Source organism: Trichosporon asahii (genome assembly GCF_000293215.1).
Source record: "Trichosporon asahii var. asahii CBS 2479 unplaced genomic scaffold scaffold00075, whole genome shotgun sequence".
Taxonomy (NCBI): Eukaryota; Fungi; Basidiomycota; class Tremellomycetes; order Trichosporonales; family Trichosporonaceae; genus Trichosporon; species Trichosporon asahii.
In genome coordinates, this window is record NW_014040850.1 from 49201 (window position 1) to 68161 (window position 18961).

Genomic DNA, 18961 nt, shown 5'->3' on the forward strand with positions numbered 1-18961 from the left:
GGAAACAACCTAAAGCACTACAACTCTTCTAACCTAAGCGCGGGACATCATCTGAGGGTCCTTGCGGGGGTACGACGAAGTGGACGACGAGTCGTCCATGATGATGCGCTCCTTGTTCTTGTTCTTCAGGCGGAAGCCGAGAGCGAAGAGGAGACCAGCGAGGAGGAGGAAGGCACCGACAGTGACACCGGCACCGATGCCTCCAGCCTCGGTGGGAGAAAGACCGGAGGAGGTGGACGCAACCGAAGCGCTCTTCTTGCCGTTCTGGGAAAAGTCGGAGGAGAGGGTGACATTCATGGTCTCGTCGGCCTGGGCGATGCGCTGCTCACCGACGTTGACGCAGACGTCGGCGCCGACGCTCTTGTCGTCGGTCAGCTTGACGTCCGAGCAGAGGTACTGCCAGCGCTTGTCGAGACCCTTCTTGGGCGGACCGTCGGCCTGGTACATGACCATGATGGTCGCGACATCGCCAGCCTTAAAGCCGAGCGAGGCAAAGTCAGGGCCGTTGGCACAGGTGTGGCCGGCCTCGGCGTCGATGATGGTGGGGTCGCCGAAAGTCTGGAACTCGTGCGGCTCCTTCGACACATCGCCGGTCCAGAGGAAGTTGATGTTGTCGACGGGCTGGCGCTGCGACAGGAAGATCTTGCCGCCAGTCAAGGGGAACTCGGTGCGCTCGCCGAGCGAGGAGCCAGAGCAAGGACCCTTGTAGGTCAACGAGTGGTCGGTGTTGGTGCGCATGGGAGGGTACTCGACGTCGACGGAGGGTCCGGGTTTGATCTGGACATGGCCCGAGGGAAGAGCGGCCGCAGAGGCGTCGGCGCGGGGACGGAGGACAACAGGCGACATTGTCGTTTTAGGTTTGGTGAGATCGATGGGCTAGATGAGAGGATGGGTTGGGTTGGGAACTGAACGACGCACTCTAGGCTATATACTCGGTGTGCGGCTTTTTGCTCCCTCGGTTGCTCGATGCATGCTCTTCAGCGTGTGGAAACCCCCCTGGCGGACGACATGCATAATGGTAATGTTCTTCGGCCGCTATCACGGTTCCTGATTGGCAGATGGGTCTGCTTCGGCTTATCAGATACGCTTGGCCAAGATGCCGAGACGCTTGGCAACAGGCCATTTCCGTGCAGCTGCCATTGTCGCTTCGGGCCCGATCACACCAGAGGTCACCGTTGGCTGCGCGGTCCACTGTCATGTGCTGCGTCACTGCGCCTTTCTTTTCTCTTGTATCCGTCGGAGTCCGCCGCGCAGCCCACAGCCAGAGCGGCGCAGGTCCCACTCCACGATGCAGGCGCCTGTTCCTGACTCGCAGCGCGAGATTGAGAATGATGACTCAACTTCGCTTGCCAACCTCGGAATCTGCCGAAGCCTGGGGAACAAGTCAGTCTGACATGCATTCCTCTCGGTGGAGCACCGGAGTGTCCTCACCTTCACCTTTTAGTGTTAGACCAGGCTGGCCGGCGCCCGAGCCTAAGGTCGCTTCGGACGAGTACCTCCTTACATAGCCCAGGTGATGAATGGCTGAATGGGCTACTGCTGCAGTTCCGACACAACATCTCCCACAGCATACTCGATGATGAGATTTGCTCATGGACTGCTCACCTCCGATTAGACCTCAAGCAGAACCCGCTCATGAACTGTGCATGCAGAGCAGTGGCTAGAGCATGTTTCAACCCGATACCTTTCCCCTTTCCTCCCGGCGTGGAGGACACCCCGAACCGGCAAGCAACTTGTCTCTCGCACCATGCGCACCAAGCTCACGCAAGGTAACTCCGAGACTCATTTTTCGGCGTGAGTTGCGCACGGGATCGCTGACTCGGTCAGCAGGCAGCAAACGACCAGGGCTTAAACCGGAACGACGGAAGGGCTGCCCTGACCCACGCGACCATTCGGGCCCGTCACTTTTATCAGATAAAAAGCCAGGGATGCCGGCGTTACTGAGACGCCGATGATGTGGTTGACCATCTGCCGTTGCCGCCGAGGTGCGGGCTTCCTCAACTGTCTCGAGCGCATGTATGCTACGCTTGAACGCCGCTCCGTTTTCCGCATCATCGGCCTAGATCCAACTGTTGCCCTTCATTGGCCGATTCGATACGATGTACCACTCCAGGCCGGCATGGAGACATGAACGCCGCACCACTCTTCGGTGATCGCTACTTGTCTCAGCATCTCGACGCGTCTCCCGAAACCGAGGTACGGGTTGGGGTTGGCAGTCTGAGCTTACCCGGATTGACTGGTTTCTGCTGTCGACTGGCAGGGAGGGCACGCTTCACCTTCTCCATCATGATACCGACTACGCAGCTCTGAATTGTCCACTTCATGCCGGAGTGCGACTGTCGGCGACCGGTCCGCTGCCTGACAATTTTACTCTCCGGATGGCCAACTGCGGCCGAAACTTCCAAAGCATTCGGAGTTGGAAGGCGTGGCATTGTCGTGGGTTCCTCCCGGCACTGAGCTTGGACTAACCTCACTGATTGAGCTCCTCCGTGCTACTTCCGATGACGCCCCACGCTGACTACTAGGTCTCGCGGGTAGGTCATCTCGTTACGCGTTACCCATAGGAGACATGCAACTGACTGTGGGATAGGGGTCAATGGGCATCACCACGAAGAGGAAACCGGCGGGTGGAAAGCCATTCGAGATAGCCATGGACGAACGGAGGCGCCTGCGGCCGTAACCTGCCCGCGCTCTGCCTTCCGTACTTCGCCTCTCACTGTCTATCACTCAAAGCTATTTATCTCTTATTCTACAGGCACTGTCTCCTTGTCCTTATCAAGGCACCCTTCAACGCGCTCTCGGCGTCGGCGCCGGCGCCGCCCCGCCGAGATTGCGCAGCACCCGTCTTCACCGTCGGTCTGATCGTATAACGGTTAGTACACAAGATTCTGATTCTTGTAATCTGGGTTCGATTCCCAGTCGGACCTTGAATTGACGCCTGTCCGTTGCAGCGAAGAGCCGCGGCGTCGGCGGTTGGGGGAATGCACAGTGCTCGCACTGAAGGAACCCTTTTGCAGATGTTTTATTAGACGTTCGACTCCCCGCAGACCTGTCTTCACTGACGACCGCGCTTTCCCCTTGCTTTTAAAGACCCGTAACGGAGGCTTATAAAAGGCAGCCCCGGGCTGAGCATGGCCAGGGCTCACGCTCGTGCCTTCGCCGACCCCTCGAGACATCGTGAGGTTTCGAGCAAACGCCGCATCTCTCACCCAGGTCTCTCAACGCAGATATGCAATGAGGGGACTTGACCCAGGAAGTACGAGCGACTACTATACATACTCCCATCAGCTCATTTAGCCAAGTAGTGCGAGAAGGTGGACTGCAGAGCGAAACTTTTGGAATGAAGACAAGGGGCGGCATCGAAACTCGTTCGAAAGGTGCTCGAGAGGTACGTGGAGATGACACATGCCGTAGCCGCGGCCTGGGATGTCAAGAACTTGCCTCACAATCCGCTTTGTCCCGGGTAGTATCACCGCCTGCGGGAACAGGCTGTGAACAAAGCGGCACGGGCGAGCACGACGTCAAGGAAGTACGCGTCCAGGACATCTATGGTGAAATGGTATCATGCATCGTTGCCACGTGTGATTCGATGCGGTGGGGGTTCGATTCCCCCTGGATGTATTCCTTTTTCACTCCTCTACGCTCCCGAGTTGCGAGCGGAAGGCGGGTTTTTATGGAGAGAACATGTCGGGGTGTTGAGTGGACGGAAGGTGTGCGTCGAATGAAAGTTGAAAGTTAGTCGCGCCCCGAAAGCGAAAATTGGTTCCGCTGGGCGACAGTGCCTGGGTCCGGATGGCTTCTGGACGGTGTGGCGGCCTGGCGGAAGGGCTCCAGAGATGGGGTGCGTTCGAAACGCTCGTGCGAGCGCCAGAAGCGCCAACGAGGCTGCTGGTATGACTGGGGCTATTGTTCTTCTCGACCCCCGAAAGACGTCTACGGTTCGCACTCGTAGGGGTAGGTCGGGTCATGCCAGAGGCTGTAGCAAAACTGCGAAGAACGTGGGTCCCTATTTCCAACGTCGGTGCTCTGATGCTCTGATGGACATCGGAGGTATGTCAGACATGACTCATCGGCGTGTATCATGCATGTCGAAGGCCGCATTACCGACCCAGAAGAGCGGCGGGGCGGAGGTCGGAGTCCGCCCAATGCACGCCCGACATCATCACTCCCTTGGCAGGCATGGAAGACTACTCGCTGCCGGAACGGAGATTGGGAAGCAGCGATTCTCATCTTCGACGCTGCACGAGGCCTCGGACATTACTGCAAGAGAAACCTGTGCTCCAACTGTGTGGTCATTACGAATCCAACCCAGGACTCAGTGATGAAGTCGCGCTCTGAGGACGATCAAGCTAGGAATGTTGATGGAAAGATGAGCGGGTGACAGATGAAGTTTCAGTGGTGAACACCGAAGCTCGGGCCGGGTGACAGTCTCAAGCTCATGCCAAGCAGCAGCACGCACCTCCTCCAGCTGCGGCTGACGTCTTGTGGCCCATGCGCGACGGAGCACCAACATTGCAGCACCAGCACATCTGATGTGCACCGAACATGAGGCGTGGCTGTGTGGCGCTTCCCGTTTGGGGTCTATGAGGTCCGTTTCGCGTCACCTCGCACCATGTGTGCGTATACAAGACTAGAAGTAGAGTTGGGAATGACTGGAAGAAGGATTCACCACCTCACTTGCCACTACACGAATGCTTGGCTCGGCGTGTTTGCTGTGTCTTGTGTGTGCACCGACGGCTGGTCGTGTGTGAGCAGCACGAACACAAGTCGCAAGCGCATCAGTGCGACCTCGAACGTCCGCCCAAGATACTTCAACTCGCGACTGTCGACTCTTCGCTGCTTTTCCCCCATCATCTTTTTCTTCCTTCCATCATCTCTCCTTTGCCTTCAGCTCTCACTGGATCTGGATTAACTTACTCGTCCGCCCCTCATCACTTTCCACCCTCCTGTTCATATACCAACCTTGACTGTATCACTACCGTCTGTTGTCTGTCCTTTTCCCACCGATCCCGCATTCACCGACAAGAAGACCGCCTTCGCGTCGATCAAAAAGCTCGATCCACGTTCGATTCCCGGCATGATCTCCCTTCTGCCTATCCTGTGCGCGCTGGGCTTGCTCGTCTCGCCTAGCGCCGCTCACCCCGCGACCAACTTTAACAAGGCCATCACCCGCGTCCAGCCTATGTCCCACGCTTCCCTCGCCACTCGTGGCCGTGTCCACGCCAACATGACCTCGTGGGCTGCCACTGATGTGATCCCCGCCGCCAACGCGACCGGCTCGCTCGACAAGCGGGGCACCAGGTGGGGCAAGTACAAGTCCTACTCCGGGGACGCGTTCATGGACGAGAGTCTGTGGGACTACTGGACGCGCGACGACCCGACCCACGGCAAGGTCAAGTGAGTTCCGTCTTCTCTTCTGCCCCCACTAACGATAGCTACGTCTCGCTCTCTCAGGCTCGCGAGCACGGACTGGTCGGCATCAACCCCGAGGGGCAGTTCATCATGGCCGCCTCCTCAACGAGCACCTCTGAGCGCGGCCGTGATTCGCTTCGTATCCACTCCCGCGAGCGTTTCTCCAACTACCTGGTCATCCTGGACCTCCACCACATGCCAGTCGGCAAGGGCGCCTGGCCTGCCTTCTGGTCGAACGGCGACGCCTCTATCCGCGGTTGGCCCGACTGCGGTGAGATTGACATCCTCGAGGGCGTGCACGACAGCGGCCAGAACCAGTTCACCATCCACACGGCGCGCGATGGCTCGTGCCGCCTCAATCCCTCCAGTGACCGCTTCAAGTACACGGGCACCTTTGCGGCGCACCAGGAGAATGGCGCCTGTGACGGTAACCTCGGGTGCAGCGTTCGCAACGCCGACGAGAGGGGGTGGGGCACGCCGCTGAACCAGCACCAGGGCGGATATTTCGTTGCCGAGTTCAGTCCCCGCGGTGTTTACCACTGGTTCTATCTCCGCCAGGACTGGCCTGAGAGTCTCAGGTCCCTTCCCGACCAGATCGACACGGACGTCTTCGGCGTACCCCTCGCTGCGTTTGGCGGTGACGGCTGCGACGTCGGCAAGCACTTCACCCCGCAGCAGTTCATCTTCGACATTACGTTCTGCGGCGACTGGCTCGCCAAGGAGTGGGCTGGAGACAACGACGAGCAGAGGCGCGCCCAGTGTGAGGGCTTCGTCATGGACCGCAACAACGACGCCAAGTTTAGGGACGCGTACTGGGCCATCAACAGTATGGTCGTTTACACCGAGTGAGTGAACTCTACTCAACGCTGATCGGCAGTATGGACCATCAGTTCTGGGCTTCGAGGAGTGTATGACAAGATGCTAACATCAGGGATGGTGACAGGGGGACGTACGTGGTCGCTGCACTGTCTGGCAATAGCGGCGGCGGCGGCAGCGGCGCGTCTTCCAGCAACGCGCACGCTCCTTCCAACAAGGACAAGCCCGCTCACAGCTCCTCGCACCGCCCCTCCGCCTCCTGCTTCACCCTCGCCTTGACTCTGGCCATCTCGCTCTGCTGCCTCTGAGTAGCCTTCCACTCTATCTCCCGTTCGGGCTCCTCTCCCTCGCTGGCGAGGCGGAGGAGTACTTCGCGTATCGTCTCGGCGAATGAGAGCTGCTCAGCGGCCATGTGTCCGTACTCTGGTTCTCTTGAGTAGGCTACGGTCGTCGCCGAGATCAGCACATCCGACGTGAACCCCTTCACTGGACTGTAGCGTGTGCGGAAGCGCTGCTGTCAGCTATACCCCTTCATATCATCACCCTGCACCCCTTCCACCTTCGTCCCTTCTTCCCTTCACACCTCAGTGCCTTCATCCCGTCATCCCTTGGTCCCGGATTGTTCTCAAAAGATTGGATTTTGTCGTAGAAAAGTTAGAACTCACATGCATTTTGTACGCGCCCATCGACCCCGTTCGCTCCTCCATCGACTGGGGTCAGCTCAGCAAAGAACAAGCTAGCTTACGTGAAACTCGTCTTCGAGCGGCCACCAGTCACTTCCAAGGGGCACGAGGTCCGAGACAGCGTCGCCGGCAACGGAACCGCGGTGGATCGCACCGAACGGATGATCGAAGATACATTCAACCTCATCTGGATTCGGCATGAGGTCGTCGAGTATCTGTGGGTCCGCGATGAACGCGACGACGGCTGGGTGTTAGCTCACCGGGGTCGACCTCGCAGCTGCCTGTGGTGTGCACGGAAGAGCCGGTGGTGGGACGATGGCGGACTCACGCGTCACGATGATGTGGTGCTTCCACATAGCCCCGACGGGCATTACCGTCACGATGGGCTCGAGGACAGCGACATTGTACACATCCTCACTGCGTGGCGGAAGCCCAATCTCCTCGTGTGCTTCTCGGCGCTGGCTGTCAGCTGACCACCCATGCAACGTAGCTTACAGCAGTGAAGACCGGCGATGGGTCTGTGTCATCCTGCTTTCCACCCGGAAGAGCCTGTCGTCAGCTAAACTGGAGCATAAGCTAGCTCACAGTCTGTCCTGGATTCCGCCTACGTGTTAGCTTTGCAAGTCACATGGAAAGCTTCCGCCCGCGCCGATCACTGTGACGTGGATGACTCACCTCAGGTGCGCAGCTCTCGTCGTGAGAAGCACGCGCAGACCGTCCTCCCCTTCACGCTGGTATAGCGCGATCAGGACTGCTGCCTGTCGAGCTCCCGGATACCTGCTGGTCAGCTGAACGTCAGGACATGCTAGCTTACTCATCAACCTTCGGTCTGGGACAACTCGCGAATGTGTCAAGCACCTGTCTTGATTCCGCAGGGAGGGAGTCGAGGATGGAAGAAGGGATGGGACAGAGGTCGTAGTCATAATCATACGACTCGTTCAGACTGCTGGCGCCTGAGGCGAGGTTGCTCGGTGGTTGCGACGGACCGGCGAGGATGTGGACGCCTGTTCCGATATGGCTCGGAGTAGAGCGGCCGCTGCTGAGGCTGGCGGCGACGCCGTTGGGAATGGCGTCCATGTTGCGGGGCTAGAGGCTGAACGTCGTGTTGTTTATATGTGTGGGAAGGGTTGGGGCGGCGCTTAGCTTGTAACGACGAGGTCGTACGTTTGTTGTGTGGAATGGAGAGATAACGAGTCGAACTGGACTTTTGTGGGGTTGTCACTTCCCACCAGCTGATTGCCGGCGATTGCCGAGGTGGAGGTTCTCCGGTTCGGCCCGGGCAGAGATTACCGCGTCATCCCTTCCTCTTGCTGCTGTGTACTGCTGATGCATCTATGCTACGATATCTATGCAAACTCGATCTTGTCCGCGACCTGCTCGAGAATCTCCCGCGTGCTCTTGCCAATGTTCTTCATATCCTTGGCCGTCGCCTGCCAGACGGGACCGTGATGCGGCTGCGCGGCGTCCGCCTTCTTGCGCACCTCCTCGATACGCTGCGGCTCGCCGTGCTGCTTCTCAAACTTGAGCCACCAACCATAGGCGTCTCCCCAGTCGGGGTCTGCCGTGATCGCGTTCTGCATCCACTGCCGCGTCTTCTCGATCTTGCGCTCGGCCCAGAACAGGCGCGCAACGGCCATGATGACGGCAGGGTGCTCGCCGGCCTTCTTCAGCGCATCGACGGAACGGCCCTTGCGCTGCTGAGGGTTCTCCATGAAGATTGCCATAGCCCAGAGTAGCGGCGAAGAGGGACACTCTTGCATCGCTCGGGAGAGGAGTGCCTTGGCCTGCTGTGTCGAGCCGGCGCGCTCTTCGATCTTGACCGCTTCCGTCCACAGCACATCGTTCTTCGGGTTGTGCAGGCGCGCCTTCTCGAGCAGCGAACGGGCTTTGATGACGACACCCGCCTTCTCCTCCAGCCTAGCAGACAGAATCCACAACGGCACGCTCTTGGGACACGCGCGGCAACCCTGCGCGTACGCCTTGCGCGCACCGGCAACATCGCCCTTCTCCTCCAGCACCTGTCCGCGGATCATGTGCAGCTTGTCGAAAGACGGGAAACGGCCGATAGCCTCGTCGAGCGTCTTGAGGGCCTCGTCGAGCTTGCCGAGTTGTCGCTCGAGGACCGCGCTCTTCATCCACACGCGCTCCGTGTCGGCCTGTCCGCGCGCCTTCTGCAGGATCTGCTGCGCGGCCTCGACCTCGTTCGTCTCGGCCGCAATCTTGGCAGCGGCAAGGAAGATGGACTCCGAGTCCTCGTTCTGCTCGAATGCGCGGGAGAGAATCTGCTGCGCGCCGACGACGTCGCCGCCGACCCACTTCTCCTTGGCGGCCATGAGCCACAGCACCTCGGCGTGCGGGCAGTGCTCGGCACCCTGCGCCAGAATGTCCTGCACTGCCTCTGGTGTGCCGTGCGCCTTCTCGAACTCGGCCGCCTTGCGCCACACACTCGGCGAGTCGGGGAAGGACTCGATGAGCACGACGAACACGGCACGGGCAACCTCGTAGAATCCGCCGAGGGCTGCGCGCTCCGCATCCTCCAGCCAGACCGTTCGTCGGTCCTCCTCCTCGATGTCCAAATGGATTGTCGCCTTGACAATCGCTTGGGCTGTAAGTGGACTGCCGTCGCGCTCGCACGCCTCGGCCTCCTGCAGCCATTGCTCGCGGGTGAGCACGGCCTGGTGCTTGGTGAGACTGCCAACGGCAAGCTTGATGAGACGGTCGACCTGCGCCGCAAGCTTCTTGCGCGCCACCGCGTCCTCTTCCGCGCTCGCGTCCTTGCTGACGGCACTCGGGGACTGCTCCGCCAATCGGCCCGCTGCAATCCAGATCTCGTGGCTCGTCGGAATCTTCTGTCGCGCGCTGTTCAGCACCTGCTTCGCCTTGTCTGGCGTCTCGAGGCGCGCGAGCGTAAGCCACAGCTCGACGCTGGTCGGGATGACCTCGACGGCGCGCGTGAGCAGGATTCGCGCATCCTCCGGGTCGTCCTCGAGGTTGACAACCTCCTTCCACAACCTGACCGAGTTGGGAATGAACTCGAGGGCTTTCCGCAGCACTCGGCGCTTCGCGTTCGGATCAGCCTCCAGGGATGCCGCCTTGAGCCAGATCTTGACCGACTGGGGGACGTTTTCGACCGCGCGGGCGAGGATGCGCTTGGCGTTCTCGGGCGTGTTGAGCTCGGCGGCGTGGAACCACACGTCCTCAGATCGGGGACACTTCTCGCATCCCTCGGCGATGATCTTGCGCGCGGCGACCATCTTCTTCGCGTGCACTTCCAGCGACGCAGCGGCGATCCAGCCTGGGGCGTGCTTCGGGTTGCTCTGGATCAGGTTCTGCAGCAGTTGGCGCGCCTGCTTGATGTCGCCGATCTGCGCGTCGGTCTGCAGCACCTGCGAGTTGAGTGCCGTCATGTATCCGCGCGGGTCGACTGAGGTGCTCGATCCGTTGGCTGCATCTCCGCTCGCCTGGTCCAGCTTCAGCGACAGGACACGGTCACGCGCCGTTCCCATAGCGACAAAGTCAGTCATTGTGCCGTCGGCGTCGGCGGGTCCGTCGTCAATCTCGCCCATAAGCTGCGTGCTGGCGGCGGCGCCAGCGAGCACAGAGTCGGAGACAGCGTAAAGTTTGCCGTTTTGGTTCTCCTCGAGTCGGGGGTTGTGCTTTCTCCGCTTGCCGGTCATGTTGCCAGCCTCGGGGATGGCCTCCCAATCTTCATCCTTCAGCACGCTCAGTCCACGTTTCAAGTCCGCAAACTGCGTCTGGATCTTGGGATTGTTCGCCCTCTCCTTCGCGGCAGCTTCGGCTTCGGCGGCCTCGCGGTGCGCCTTCCTCCGCTCGTCCATCCGTGCATCGACCGCATCCCAGATCCGGTCCGCCTCCTCGTCGTCCGCCTCGTACACCGTTCCAGCGAAGAGGTTGCGCTCGTCCTCGGGGTCTTGGAACTGGTCCGGGTCGGGAATCTCCTCGCCGCGCTTCGCCATCGCCTCCTGGATCGTCTCGGCGGAAGGACCCTCGCGCGCGGGACCGATGTCGGATCGCGTCGTGAAACCGCTCGCTCCTCGTCCCAAACCCGCGACGTAGGACGCCGGAGCCTGCATGTTCAGGAACGCATAGCGGTGCTCCTTCGGGATCGACCGGACGGTGCCGATGTGGTTGCCCGACATGGTGCAGTGTGGGCTGCGCCGCCAAGTGTTTCTGTCTCCGAGGGTGAGCTGAGAGTCGTGTTCGGCGTCGAGGGGCCGGGTCGAGCTTTTCTTTTCAGCTGGTGGCTTTTTTAGATCGGATGCCCGTCGCTGGGCTGAGATGGAAGAAAGATCAAGGACAACAACAACGATCGAAGCATCGATCGCTGATGTCTGGGTTCTCGAATTCAAGATCGGTTGGTGGCAAAGTGGGGCTTGAATAAACTCTTCCACGCGAGATATTTCGCCACCAACGCCATCACACCTCCACCACAGACGTTCGAGTCATTTCGGCCGGCTGACCAAGCATCCCAGCTACCTCTCTCATCTCACTCCTCCACGACAGCAGCGACGATGAGCGAGCAGCCGCTGTCTACGCCAGTATCTCGGCGCCTCTCGAGCGTTAAGAACATTATCATTGTGCTTTCGGGCAAGGGTGCGTAGTCTCACATCTTAGATGACCTCTGGTAGCTGACGTCAGGCGGTGTCGGCAAGTCGAGTTCCGCGGTCCAGCTTGCGCTCTCCCTGCTCAACACTGGCCCGAATGTGCGTGTCGGTCTCCTCGATCTGGACCTGACCGGCCCCTCCCTCCCGCGCATGGTGGGACTGGACGACCCGAGCGCGACCGTGAAGCAGTCCTCCGCGGGCTGGGTTCCAGTCTATGTCGACAAGGAGGGCCGGCTGGGCGTCATGTCGATCGGGTTCCTGCTGAAGAACCGGGGCGATTCTGTCGTCTGGCGCGGCCCAAAGAAGGACGGCATGATCCGCCAGTTCCTCCAAGAAGTCCGATGGGGCGACCTCGATTACCTCGTCATCGACACGCCGCCGGGCACGACGGACGAGCACATCAGTCTCCTGACGCACCTGCACCCCCTGTTCACCCCGACAGCAGCCAATCCGACCACACCAACGGCCGTGATGGTCACGACGCCCCAGAAGACCGCTATCAACGATACGATCAAGTCTGTCTCTTTCACGCGCAAGCTCGGCCTGCCCGTGCTGGGTGTCGTCGAGAATATGGCAGGATACGCGTGCCCGTGCTGTCATGAGATCAGCGCCTGCTTCGGCAAGGGTGGAGGGGAGGATATGGCGAAAGACCAAGGGCTAGAGTTCCTCGGCAGCGTGCCTATTGACACGAAGCTGGTCGATCTGCTCGATGCGGTGAGCAAGGGCGAGATGCCAGGCGAAGGGGCTAAGGGGGAAGACGCGAACGAGAGTGCAGCCGAGTCTGGCGCGCAGGCTGAGGCCAAGACGGGGGATCCGGCAGGGAAGGATGGCGAGCCGAACGGTCAGTCGAACGGGCACACCGAGCAGTTCCCCCTGCTTGATCGGTACAACGAGACCACGTCGGCGAGGGTCTGGAAGGATATCGCGGGCAAAGCGGTGGACGATATCAACAGGCGACGGGGGGAGATAAGCGCCAAGCTCCAGGCCGCTTAGACGTAGAGGGTGATGTTGTATGCATAGCTTGATAGACTGCCCCCATCAACTTTTACCGGTATCGACTAACTTGCAAAGTGCATGTAGAACTGAAGGACGGGAGCTGAGGAACAGGCAGGCAGCAGGTGGAGATCGGGGGACGAGTGTCAAGGTGCGATGGAGGATCCGGAGGAGATGATGAGATGAGGATGTGAGACGAGGTGAGGTGGAGGGCCGATGGTTTCAGACAAGGCGTGGCCAAAAAATGGCAATTCCACGCTCCTACAGATTAAACAACCCAGATCGGCCTCTTCCCATTCTGTTACTCGAACTCCAGCTCGCTCACAGAGAGAGAGAAGGGGCGGATCTGCGATGGTTAATCTGTGGGGGCGAGGGACCGCTCGTCCACGCTTCAAGTGGCGAGAGCCTTAGAGCTGGCTTGGGCTTCGAGGCGGGAGTCGGGAAGGATCGGGAGGAGAAGGGGGGGGGCAGAGGGGGCTCGAGAGGCAGGGATGGAGGGACTCATGGAGTGAGGTGAGGGTGTGCAGAGGGGAGAAGGACGTGGAGGAAAGAGAGACGTGGAGGAAGAGGTAGCAGAGCCTCGCGGAGCCGCTCGGATCGCAAAACGCCTCATGCCGCCATGCTGAGGCTTGAAGGCTTCAGGCTTTTTGGCGCCCGGGCGTTGTATCGTGGTGGGGTCTTCAGCATCGCATCTCACGTGCGCGCTGGTGTTCAATCACTGCGCAGCAAACGATGTGGAAGTTCATGTGAGAGGTGGTGGCTACACTCCAGACAGTGGGCAATCTAATACATTCTTGATGTGTCTATTTTTCATCTCTTTCCTCTAGACCTCTCTAGCTGGCCCGCTCAGAGCTCGTCATGCTTGATCTCCTGCTCTTCCCGGACGGGCTCTTCAAAGACCTTCTGTTCCGTCTCCTCGACGACGACCTCGGGCTGCTCCTCCCTCTCCTCGGCCTTGAGCTTGGTGTCCTCCTTGGGCGGGGCCTTCTTCTTCGGCCGCGGGACACGGGGATCCTTCCTCTTCTCGAGCGCCTGGACGTAGATCTGGAGCGTCTTGCCCTTATCGTCGAGATCCTTGCTGAAGATGACCGGGTCCGCCTTCATGTCCCCGTTCAGCTTGACCTGTTCCGTCATGAGCGGGTCGATCCACTGCTCATACTCCTTGAGCATGTTGGCGACCTTGAGCAGCTCCTCCTCCGTGTACTTGGGCGGCGCGACGGGGTTCTCGTCCGTCGCGCTCTCGGCCGCCTTGAGCGCCTCGGTCCGGTTCTCAGTCGCCGACAGGAGGAACGCGCGCCCAGCGTGCATCGCTTGCTGGAACTTGTCGACGGCCGTCGGGCGCGCCATCCACTCCGTGTACCGGAGCGCAATGGGGGCCTCGAGCGCCTCGAGCTCGGTCAGGCGCGACACGAGGTCGCCGGCAGGCGCACTCTCGGCGTACTCGTGCAGCCACTCGAAGGCCGACGCGACCCCAGAGGACAGACGCTCGCGCTCCTCGTCCGTGCCAAAGTCGAAGAGCGCCTTGCTGTCGGGCTCATCGGAAAGGTAGTTCTGCACGCGGTACAGGTACGCTTCGAGGCGGTTGCGGGCCTCCTCGCGCGCGCGCAGGGCAGCCTCGTAGACGCCAATGGATGCCAGACGCTCCTTTGTGATCCGCTTCTCGTCCTTGGACATGGTCTTGAAAAGAGGCTTAGAGGTGTACTTGAGAATCACGCGGGGCGCCTTCTTTGGCTTCTCGGCAGCCTTCTCAGCCTCAGTCTTGTTCTCGGCGCCCTCGGTTTCGGCGTCGGCGTCGGCGGAAGTCTCGGTCTTGTCCTTCTTACCAAACAGCCCGCCGAGAACGCCCTTAGCCTTCTCGGGGACGTCGGTCTGGTTGCTCGTCAGCGCCGCCTGGGCGACGGAGAAGAAGCCGCGCTTGTCGAGTCGCAGGGTGAGGTTGACGACGGGCTCCGGGGCGGTAAAGTTGGCAAGGGCGGCCGAGATGTCGGGAATGTTGACCTCGAGGATCGGAGTGCCGCTCTGCTCGAAGACGAGGTCAAGCTTGTCCTCGGGCTTGAGAAGCAGCGTCTTGCGTTCACCCTGAACAGTGCCCTTGGGGAAAACGACGTCGCCGGCGAGCGAGTAGTCGTAGCTCGAGTGCTCGTCGATCTCGATCGACTTCATCTTGAACTGCCTCGAGATGCTGGCGCCGTAGAACGCCGCACCGAGGACAGCCGCCTCGTCACCGTTAACAGACTGGGCGACCTTGTCGTCCTTTCCGCCGAGGTAGTCACGAACAGCGGTCTGAACCATGGGGACACGGGCGTTGCCGCCGAAGAAGAGAACCGAGGTGATGTCGTCGATAGTGAGACCGGCGTCCTTGAGCGCATTCTTGATCGGAGCAGTGAACTCGGGCAGCTTCTTGGCCATCTTGTCCTCGAGTTGCTCGCGCGAAATCATGCCGCGGAAATCGAGGTCGTCGAACAGCGACTCGACACTGGCCTGCGCCTCCTGGTTCGCGCTCAGGATCTGCTTGACGCGAACAGCCTCCTTTGACAGTCGGGCCATCGCACGCGCGTCGTCCTTGACATCCGGACGCGAGGTCTTCTTCACGAAAGCGTCTTGAATGAGATCCCGAGTCGCAATGTCGAGGTTGACGGCGCCGACATGCTCGTACCCGACCGCCAGGGCTTCGACGTGCGTTGTGTTGATGAAATGCTTCGACTTGGGGGTCACGCGCTCGCTCGTCTGGTACATCGCCAGGACGGTCGCCGATGTGTAGATCGCTCCCGAGTCGTAGACAACGTAATACTCCTTCTCGCCCTCGCCCGTGACCGGGTCAAAGGTCGGGAACGTCCGCGTCATGGCGTAATTGAGTCCGACGGCGGTGCCCTCACCGATCATCGCGAGACATTGGAGGCCCTGCAGCTCGAGCGCATCGCGGTAGGCACGTCGCTGCTGTTGGTCGAACCAGTTCGGGACGGTGACAACAACCTGCGAGACGGTGTCGGGTGCGGCGGCCTCGTCGGCGAGACCCTTGAAGTAAGCGATCTGATGGGCAAGGAGGTCGACCGGCGTCCATGCGGCATCGGCGGAGGGGGCAGGCTTGATGTGATCCGGGACGTTAGCGTGCTCGAAGATGAGGGAGCCGTCGTCCGTCAGAAGAGGCGGGTTGGGGTATATCGGAAGGTCGGGAACTTCAGTCGCGGCAATCAGCGGCTTGACGTAGGGGAAGTGGGTGGAGGGGAAGCGCGATGCCTGCGATCAGCCAAGTTACGATGCAGCTCTACTCACGGACATCTTGCCCTCGGCGCCGAAGACACGGTCGTTCTTCTTCCACCCTACGACGGAGGAGATCTTGCGCTTGGCGTCGCGGTCGAGGAGAACGTCAAAGGGAGTGCCGGGCTTGACGAGGGAGAGTTTTGTAAACTCTGCTCCATAGTCGATGGCGAGGATGGCGCCCTGCACTAATGGAGAGAGCAGGGCGAACAGCAGGAGGAGGCACTGGTGCAACCTCATGTTGTCGTTTGGGGTGTAGTTGGTGTTGGGTGCACGCGGGGGTGCGGAGTGTCGTGGGACGGAGAGAGGAGGATTAAGAGCAAACGACAAAGACAAGCGCCGACACGTCATGTCCGTCGTGTCCCGGAGTCTTCCACGGAAATCGCCACGGAGTCAGCCAAGACCTCCACGCACCTCCACCGAGCCCTGCCACGTTGTATGGTAGTTTGCCACCCAGCCACGCCCGCATTAACAAATTTGATCCCGCTAATCCAGTGCTGAATACCCCCGCACTTGCACCGCTCTGTAATCATCGCAAACGCGTCCTGAAACGTAGGAGATGGTCTCGTTTCAGGAGCGCAGTCAGCCCGTCTTCGAAAGTTCAACCACATACTCGATCGGCTTGGGTGAACTTGTTACTTCCGTGCAACCTCTCAATGGCAGCTAGCAACTGTATGACTGCGCTGACTGCAGCGACACTTGAGCGGGCCGAGGTGATGTGGGTATGTGTGTCAGGCAGACGCCAGACGCGCAGCCGCGGCAGAGTGGAGACAAACTGACTCGATGTTCGCCACTCACACGCTCACCTGTTTCCTTGACGACTTGGACAATGGAACTCCGACATCTGGCATGTTGACATCCGTCTCAACTCAAGAGAATCTCCCAGATACCATGTCTGACCCGTCATCTGCAGGACTCGCAGCATCAAGCGACAGCGCGGCAACCGCCAACGTCGACCCGACCGCCACCACTGTGTTCGACGTCGATGGCGACCCTAGCACCTTCCCTCGCGTCATCAAAGTGTACCTTGCACTGCTGGCTACTCCGCCACCCGAATCGGACGATCCCACCTCCCGTTATCGACTTCCCCCACCATTGAAAGAAGACAGCGCCTCTTTCAGCGCCCTCGTAAACAAGGGTCTGGCGCACATGAAGGAGAAGCGTTCCCGTGGAGAAGGGTAAGGAAAGCCAAAGTCCGCTGGTACTGAATCTCAGGCTGTTCTACGATGCCGAGAGTCTAAACAAGCGTCTGAGTTGCCGCCCGTTGATGCCGTTCCTTCCGAACGACCTGCCTCAGGACGATCTGGAGGCAATGTCCGATGAACGGCACCTGATGGGTGGACCGGCGCATGCCATCTACACTGTGGGTGCCGACTATCCACCGATACTAACACCCAGACCAACGTAGTGTTGCCCATTCCCAAGCCGTTCGTGCATGCGCCCGAGTCTGTCTTTCACTCTGTGGTCGAATGGCTATACGGCTCAATGTGGCCGCCCCGCATCGCGTTTGGACTGCCCCCCGACGATATCGACGAGGACGGCGCCATCGTGCAGCTCGACATGGATGCCGATTATACCGATGAGGATATCTTAGCTTCCATCGGGAACATGATGCTGAGGAATATCAACTTCTGCCGCACCATGAGCGCGAGCTCGAGGGAGAAGCACCGCGAATACTTGCCGGAGTGGGTGCAGGACAACGAGCTCTTTGCAAACTACCAGAGGAGGACTGGATTCTCACCTCCTAAGTAATGCCTCTTCTGTGTCACTAGTGTTGCATGCTCTGTCGCGCTTAGCGAATGTACATGTCATGGCTTCTTTAGTAATGCACCTGTTGTCCTGCAGTGGATCCGCTGTTGTCCCACACGACGTTGAATCTCGAGGAGCGAGTCGATCGAGTCTGTAAGGCTGATTAGGCCAAATTGGTCCCGCTAATGAGGGAGTGTTTCGTCTCACTCACTACTATAATCTTCGTGGGCCTAATACTCACTACTGCCCGCCTCCACCCTGTACCCTGAAACCGCTATCCGCCGGGCCGGACTCGCACACTCACGCGCGCGCGCACGTACGCACGCACGCACGTCACTCGCTCGCTCATCGTCAACATTCCCGCATTACACTCCATCGTCGTTCCCTTCATCACCACCCACCATGGCAGATACAACCAAAGACCAGGACACAAAGGCAGCCCTTGCAGAGGCCACTGCTACAGACCTCGCCGACAAGCCCGCTCCCAACGAGGTCAAGGGTGACAAGTTCTCCGAGACAGCCACCAAGGCGGCCAATGACGCAAGCGCATCCAACGACTCGCGCAACTCGAAGGAATCGAAGGGTACAAAGGACGCAAAGGACGCACAGGTGACCCCAGATGCCACTGAAGAGGACGATGATGACGACTCTGTCAAGAACGTCCCCGTCACGGCGAAGAGTGCCAAGGACACGCCAGCCGCGACCACCGACGTACAATCCGCAACGCCCAAGGCCAAGGACGCCGAGTCGCCTTCTGCCGACGGCACCGAGACGACTACTCCCGCTTCTGCCCCTGCTACCCCTTCTGCGCCCGCTGTGCCGCCAGCCGCCCCCTCGCCAGCGCCCGATGCCTCACCCGAGGTGCGCGAGTTGCACGCCATGTTCCCGAGCATCGAGATCGGCGTGATTGCCATTGTGCTCGAGTCTGTCGGCGGTTCGCAAGACCGCGCCATCGAGCAGCTGCTGGCCATGAACGATCCTGACTTCCGCCCCGACGACGCTTCAGCCCGCCAAGCCGAACTCGACCGTCAGGCAGACCTCGATGCCGAATTTGCCCGCGCGCTCATCATGCAAGAGCAGGAGGACGAACGCGCGCAGCGCCGCGCCCGTCCCGCCGCCGCCGGAGGCATTCCTTCCGACCCGAGCCAGCTGCCGTACCAGCCTCGAGTCCGGCGCGCGCGTCCTCACCCCGACGCGGAGCATGAGGGGCAGCACGGGCAGCACGGGCAGCAGGGCCAGGCTCATGGTCATGGCCAGGGCGAGGACCAGTTCGCCGCGTTTGAGGAGCGCGTGACCCAGATTGCGGAGCAGGGGCGGCAGACGTTCAACACGCTCTTCAACCGCGCCAAGGCCAAGTATGACGAGTTTGCCGCCCAGCAGCAGGCCGCGGCCGCCGCGAGGCAGCAGGCGCAGGCGGACGGTAAC

The 18961-nt window shown here is 60.2% G+C and overlaps 7 protein-coding genes and 2 non-coding genes across 9 annotated transcripts; 5 read left to right on the forward strand and 4 right to left on the reverse strand.

Annotated features, from left to right (window-relative positions):
• Nucleotides 1–33: 33 nt before the first annotated feature.
• On the reverse strand, nt 34–846 carry A1Q1_05587 (cytokine inducing-glycoprotein; the record flags this gene model as incomplete). The annotated part of the gene is made up of 1 exon (XM_014320796.1): nt 34–846. The coding sequence occupies one exon, from the start codon at nt 844–846 to the stop codon at nt 34–36; it is 813 nt and encodes a 270-aa protein (XP_014176271.1).
• Nucleotides 847–2855: 2009 nt separating this feature from the next.
• On the forward strand, nt 2856–2927 carry A1Q1_t425. The gene has a single exon. It is a non-coding gene; the product is annotated as a tRNA-Gln (tRNA).
• A 615-nt stretch (nt 2928–3542) lies between these two features.
• A1Q1_t426 lies at nt 3543–3621 on the forward strand. The gene has a single exon. It is a non-coding gene; the product is annotated as a tRNA-Gly (tRNA).
• Nucleotides 3622–5077: 1456 nt separating this feature from the next.
• Nucleotides 5078–6261, forward strand: A1Q1_05588 (mixed-linked glucanase; the record flags this gene model as incomplete). Its single annotated transcript, XM_014320797.1, has 2 exons — nt 5078–5397; nt 5436–6261. 2 exons carry the CDS (start codon nt 5078–5080, stop codon nt 6259–6261), a joined length of 1146 nt encoding a protein of 381 aa, XP_014176272.1.
• A 196-nt stretch (nt 6262–6457) lies between these two features.
• On the reverse strand, nt 6458–7988 carry A1Q1_05589 (uncharacterized protein; the record flags this gene model as incomplete). The annotated part of the gene is made up of 6 exons (XM_014320798.1): nt 6458–6709; nt 6974–7126; nt 7172–7369; nt 7497–7515; nt 7587–7699; nt 7770–7988. The coding sequence occupies 6 exons, from the start codon at nt 7986–7988 to the stop codon at nt 6458–6460; spliced, it is 954 nt and encodes a 317-aa protein (XP_014176273.1).
• Nucleotides 7989–8257: 269 nt separating this feature from the next.
• A1Q1_05590 (uncharacterized protein) lies at nt 8258–11071 on the reverse strand (the record flags this gene model as incomplete). Its single annotated transcript, XM_014320799.1, has 1 exon — nt 8258–11071. The coding sequence occupies one exon, from the start codon at nt 11069–11071 to the stop codon at nt 8258–8260; it is 2814 nt and encodes a 937-aa protein (XP_014176274.1).
• A 372-nt stretch (nt 11072–11443) lies between these two features.
• A1Q1_05591 (nucleotide binding protein) lies at nt 11444–12529 on the forward strand (the record flags this gene model as incomplete). The annotated part of the gene is made up of 2 exons (XM_014320800.1): nt 11444–11525; nt 11571–12529. 2 exons carry the CDS (start codon nt 11444–11446, stop codon nt 12527–12529), a joined length of 1041 nt encoding a protein of 346 aa, XP_014176275.1.
• An 846-nt stretch (nt 12530–13375) lies between these two features.
• On the reverse strand, nt 13376–16027 carry A1Q1_05592 (uncharacterized protein; the record flags this gene model as incomplete). The annotated part of the gene is made up of 2 exons (XM_014320801.1): nt 13376–15727; nt 15803–16027. The coding sequence occupies 2 exons, from the start codon at nt 16025–16027 to the stop codon at nt 13376–13378; spliced, it is 2577 nt and encodes an 858-aa protein (XP_014176276.1).
• Nucleotides 16028–16570: 543 nt separating this feature from the next.
• A1Q1_05593 (uncharacterized protein) lies at nt 16571–17539 on the forward strand (the record flags this gene model as incomplete). Its single annotated transcript, XM_014320802.1, has 3 exons — nt 16571–16965; nt 17024–17150; nt 17213–17539. 3 exons carry the CDS (start codon nt 16571–16573, stop codon nt 17537–17539), a joined length of 849 nt encoding a protein of 282 aa, XP_014176277.1.
• Between the last annotated feature and the right edge of the window lie 1422 nt (nt 17540–18961).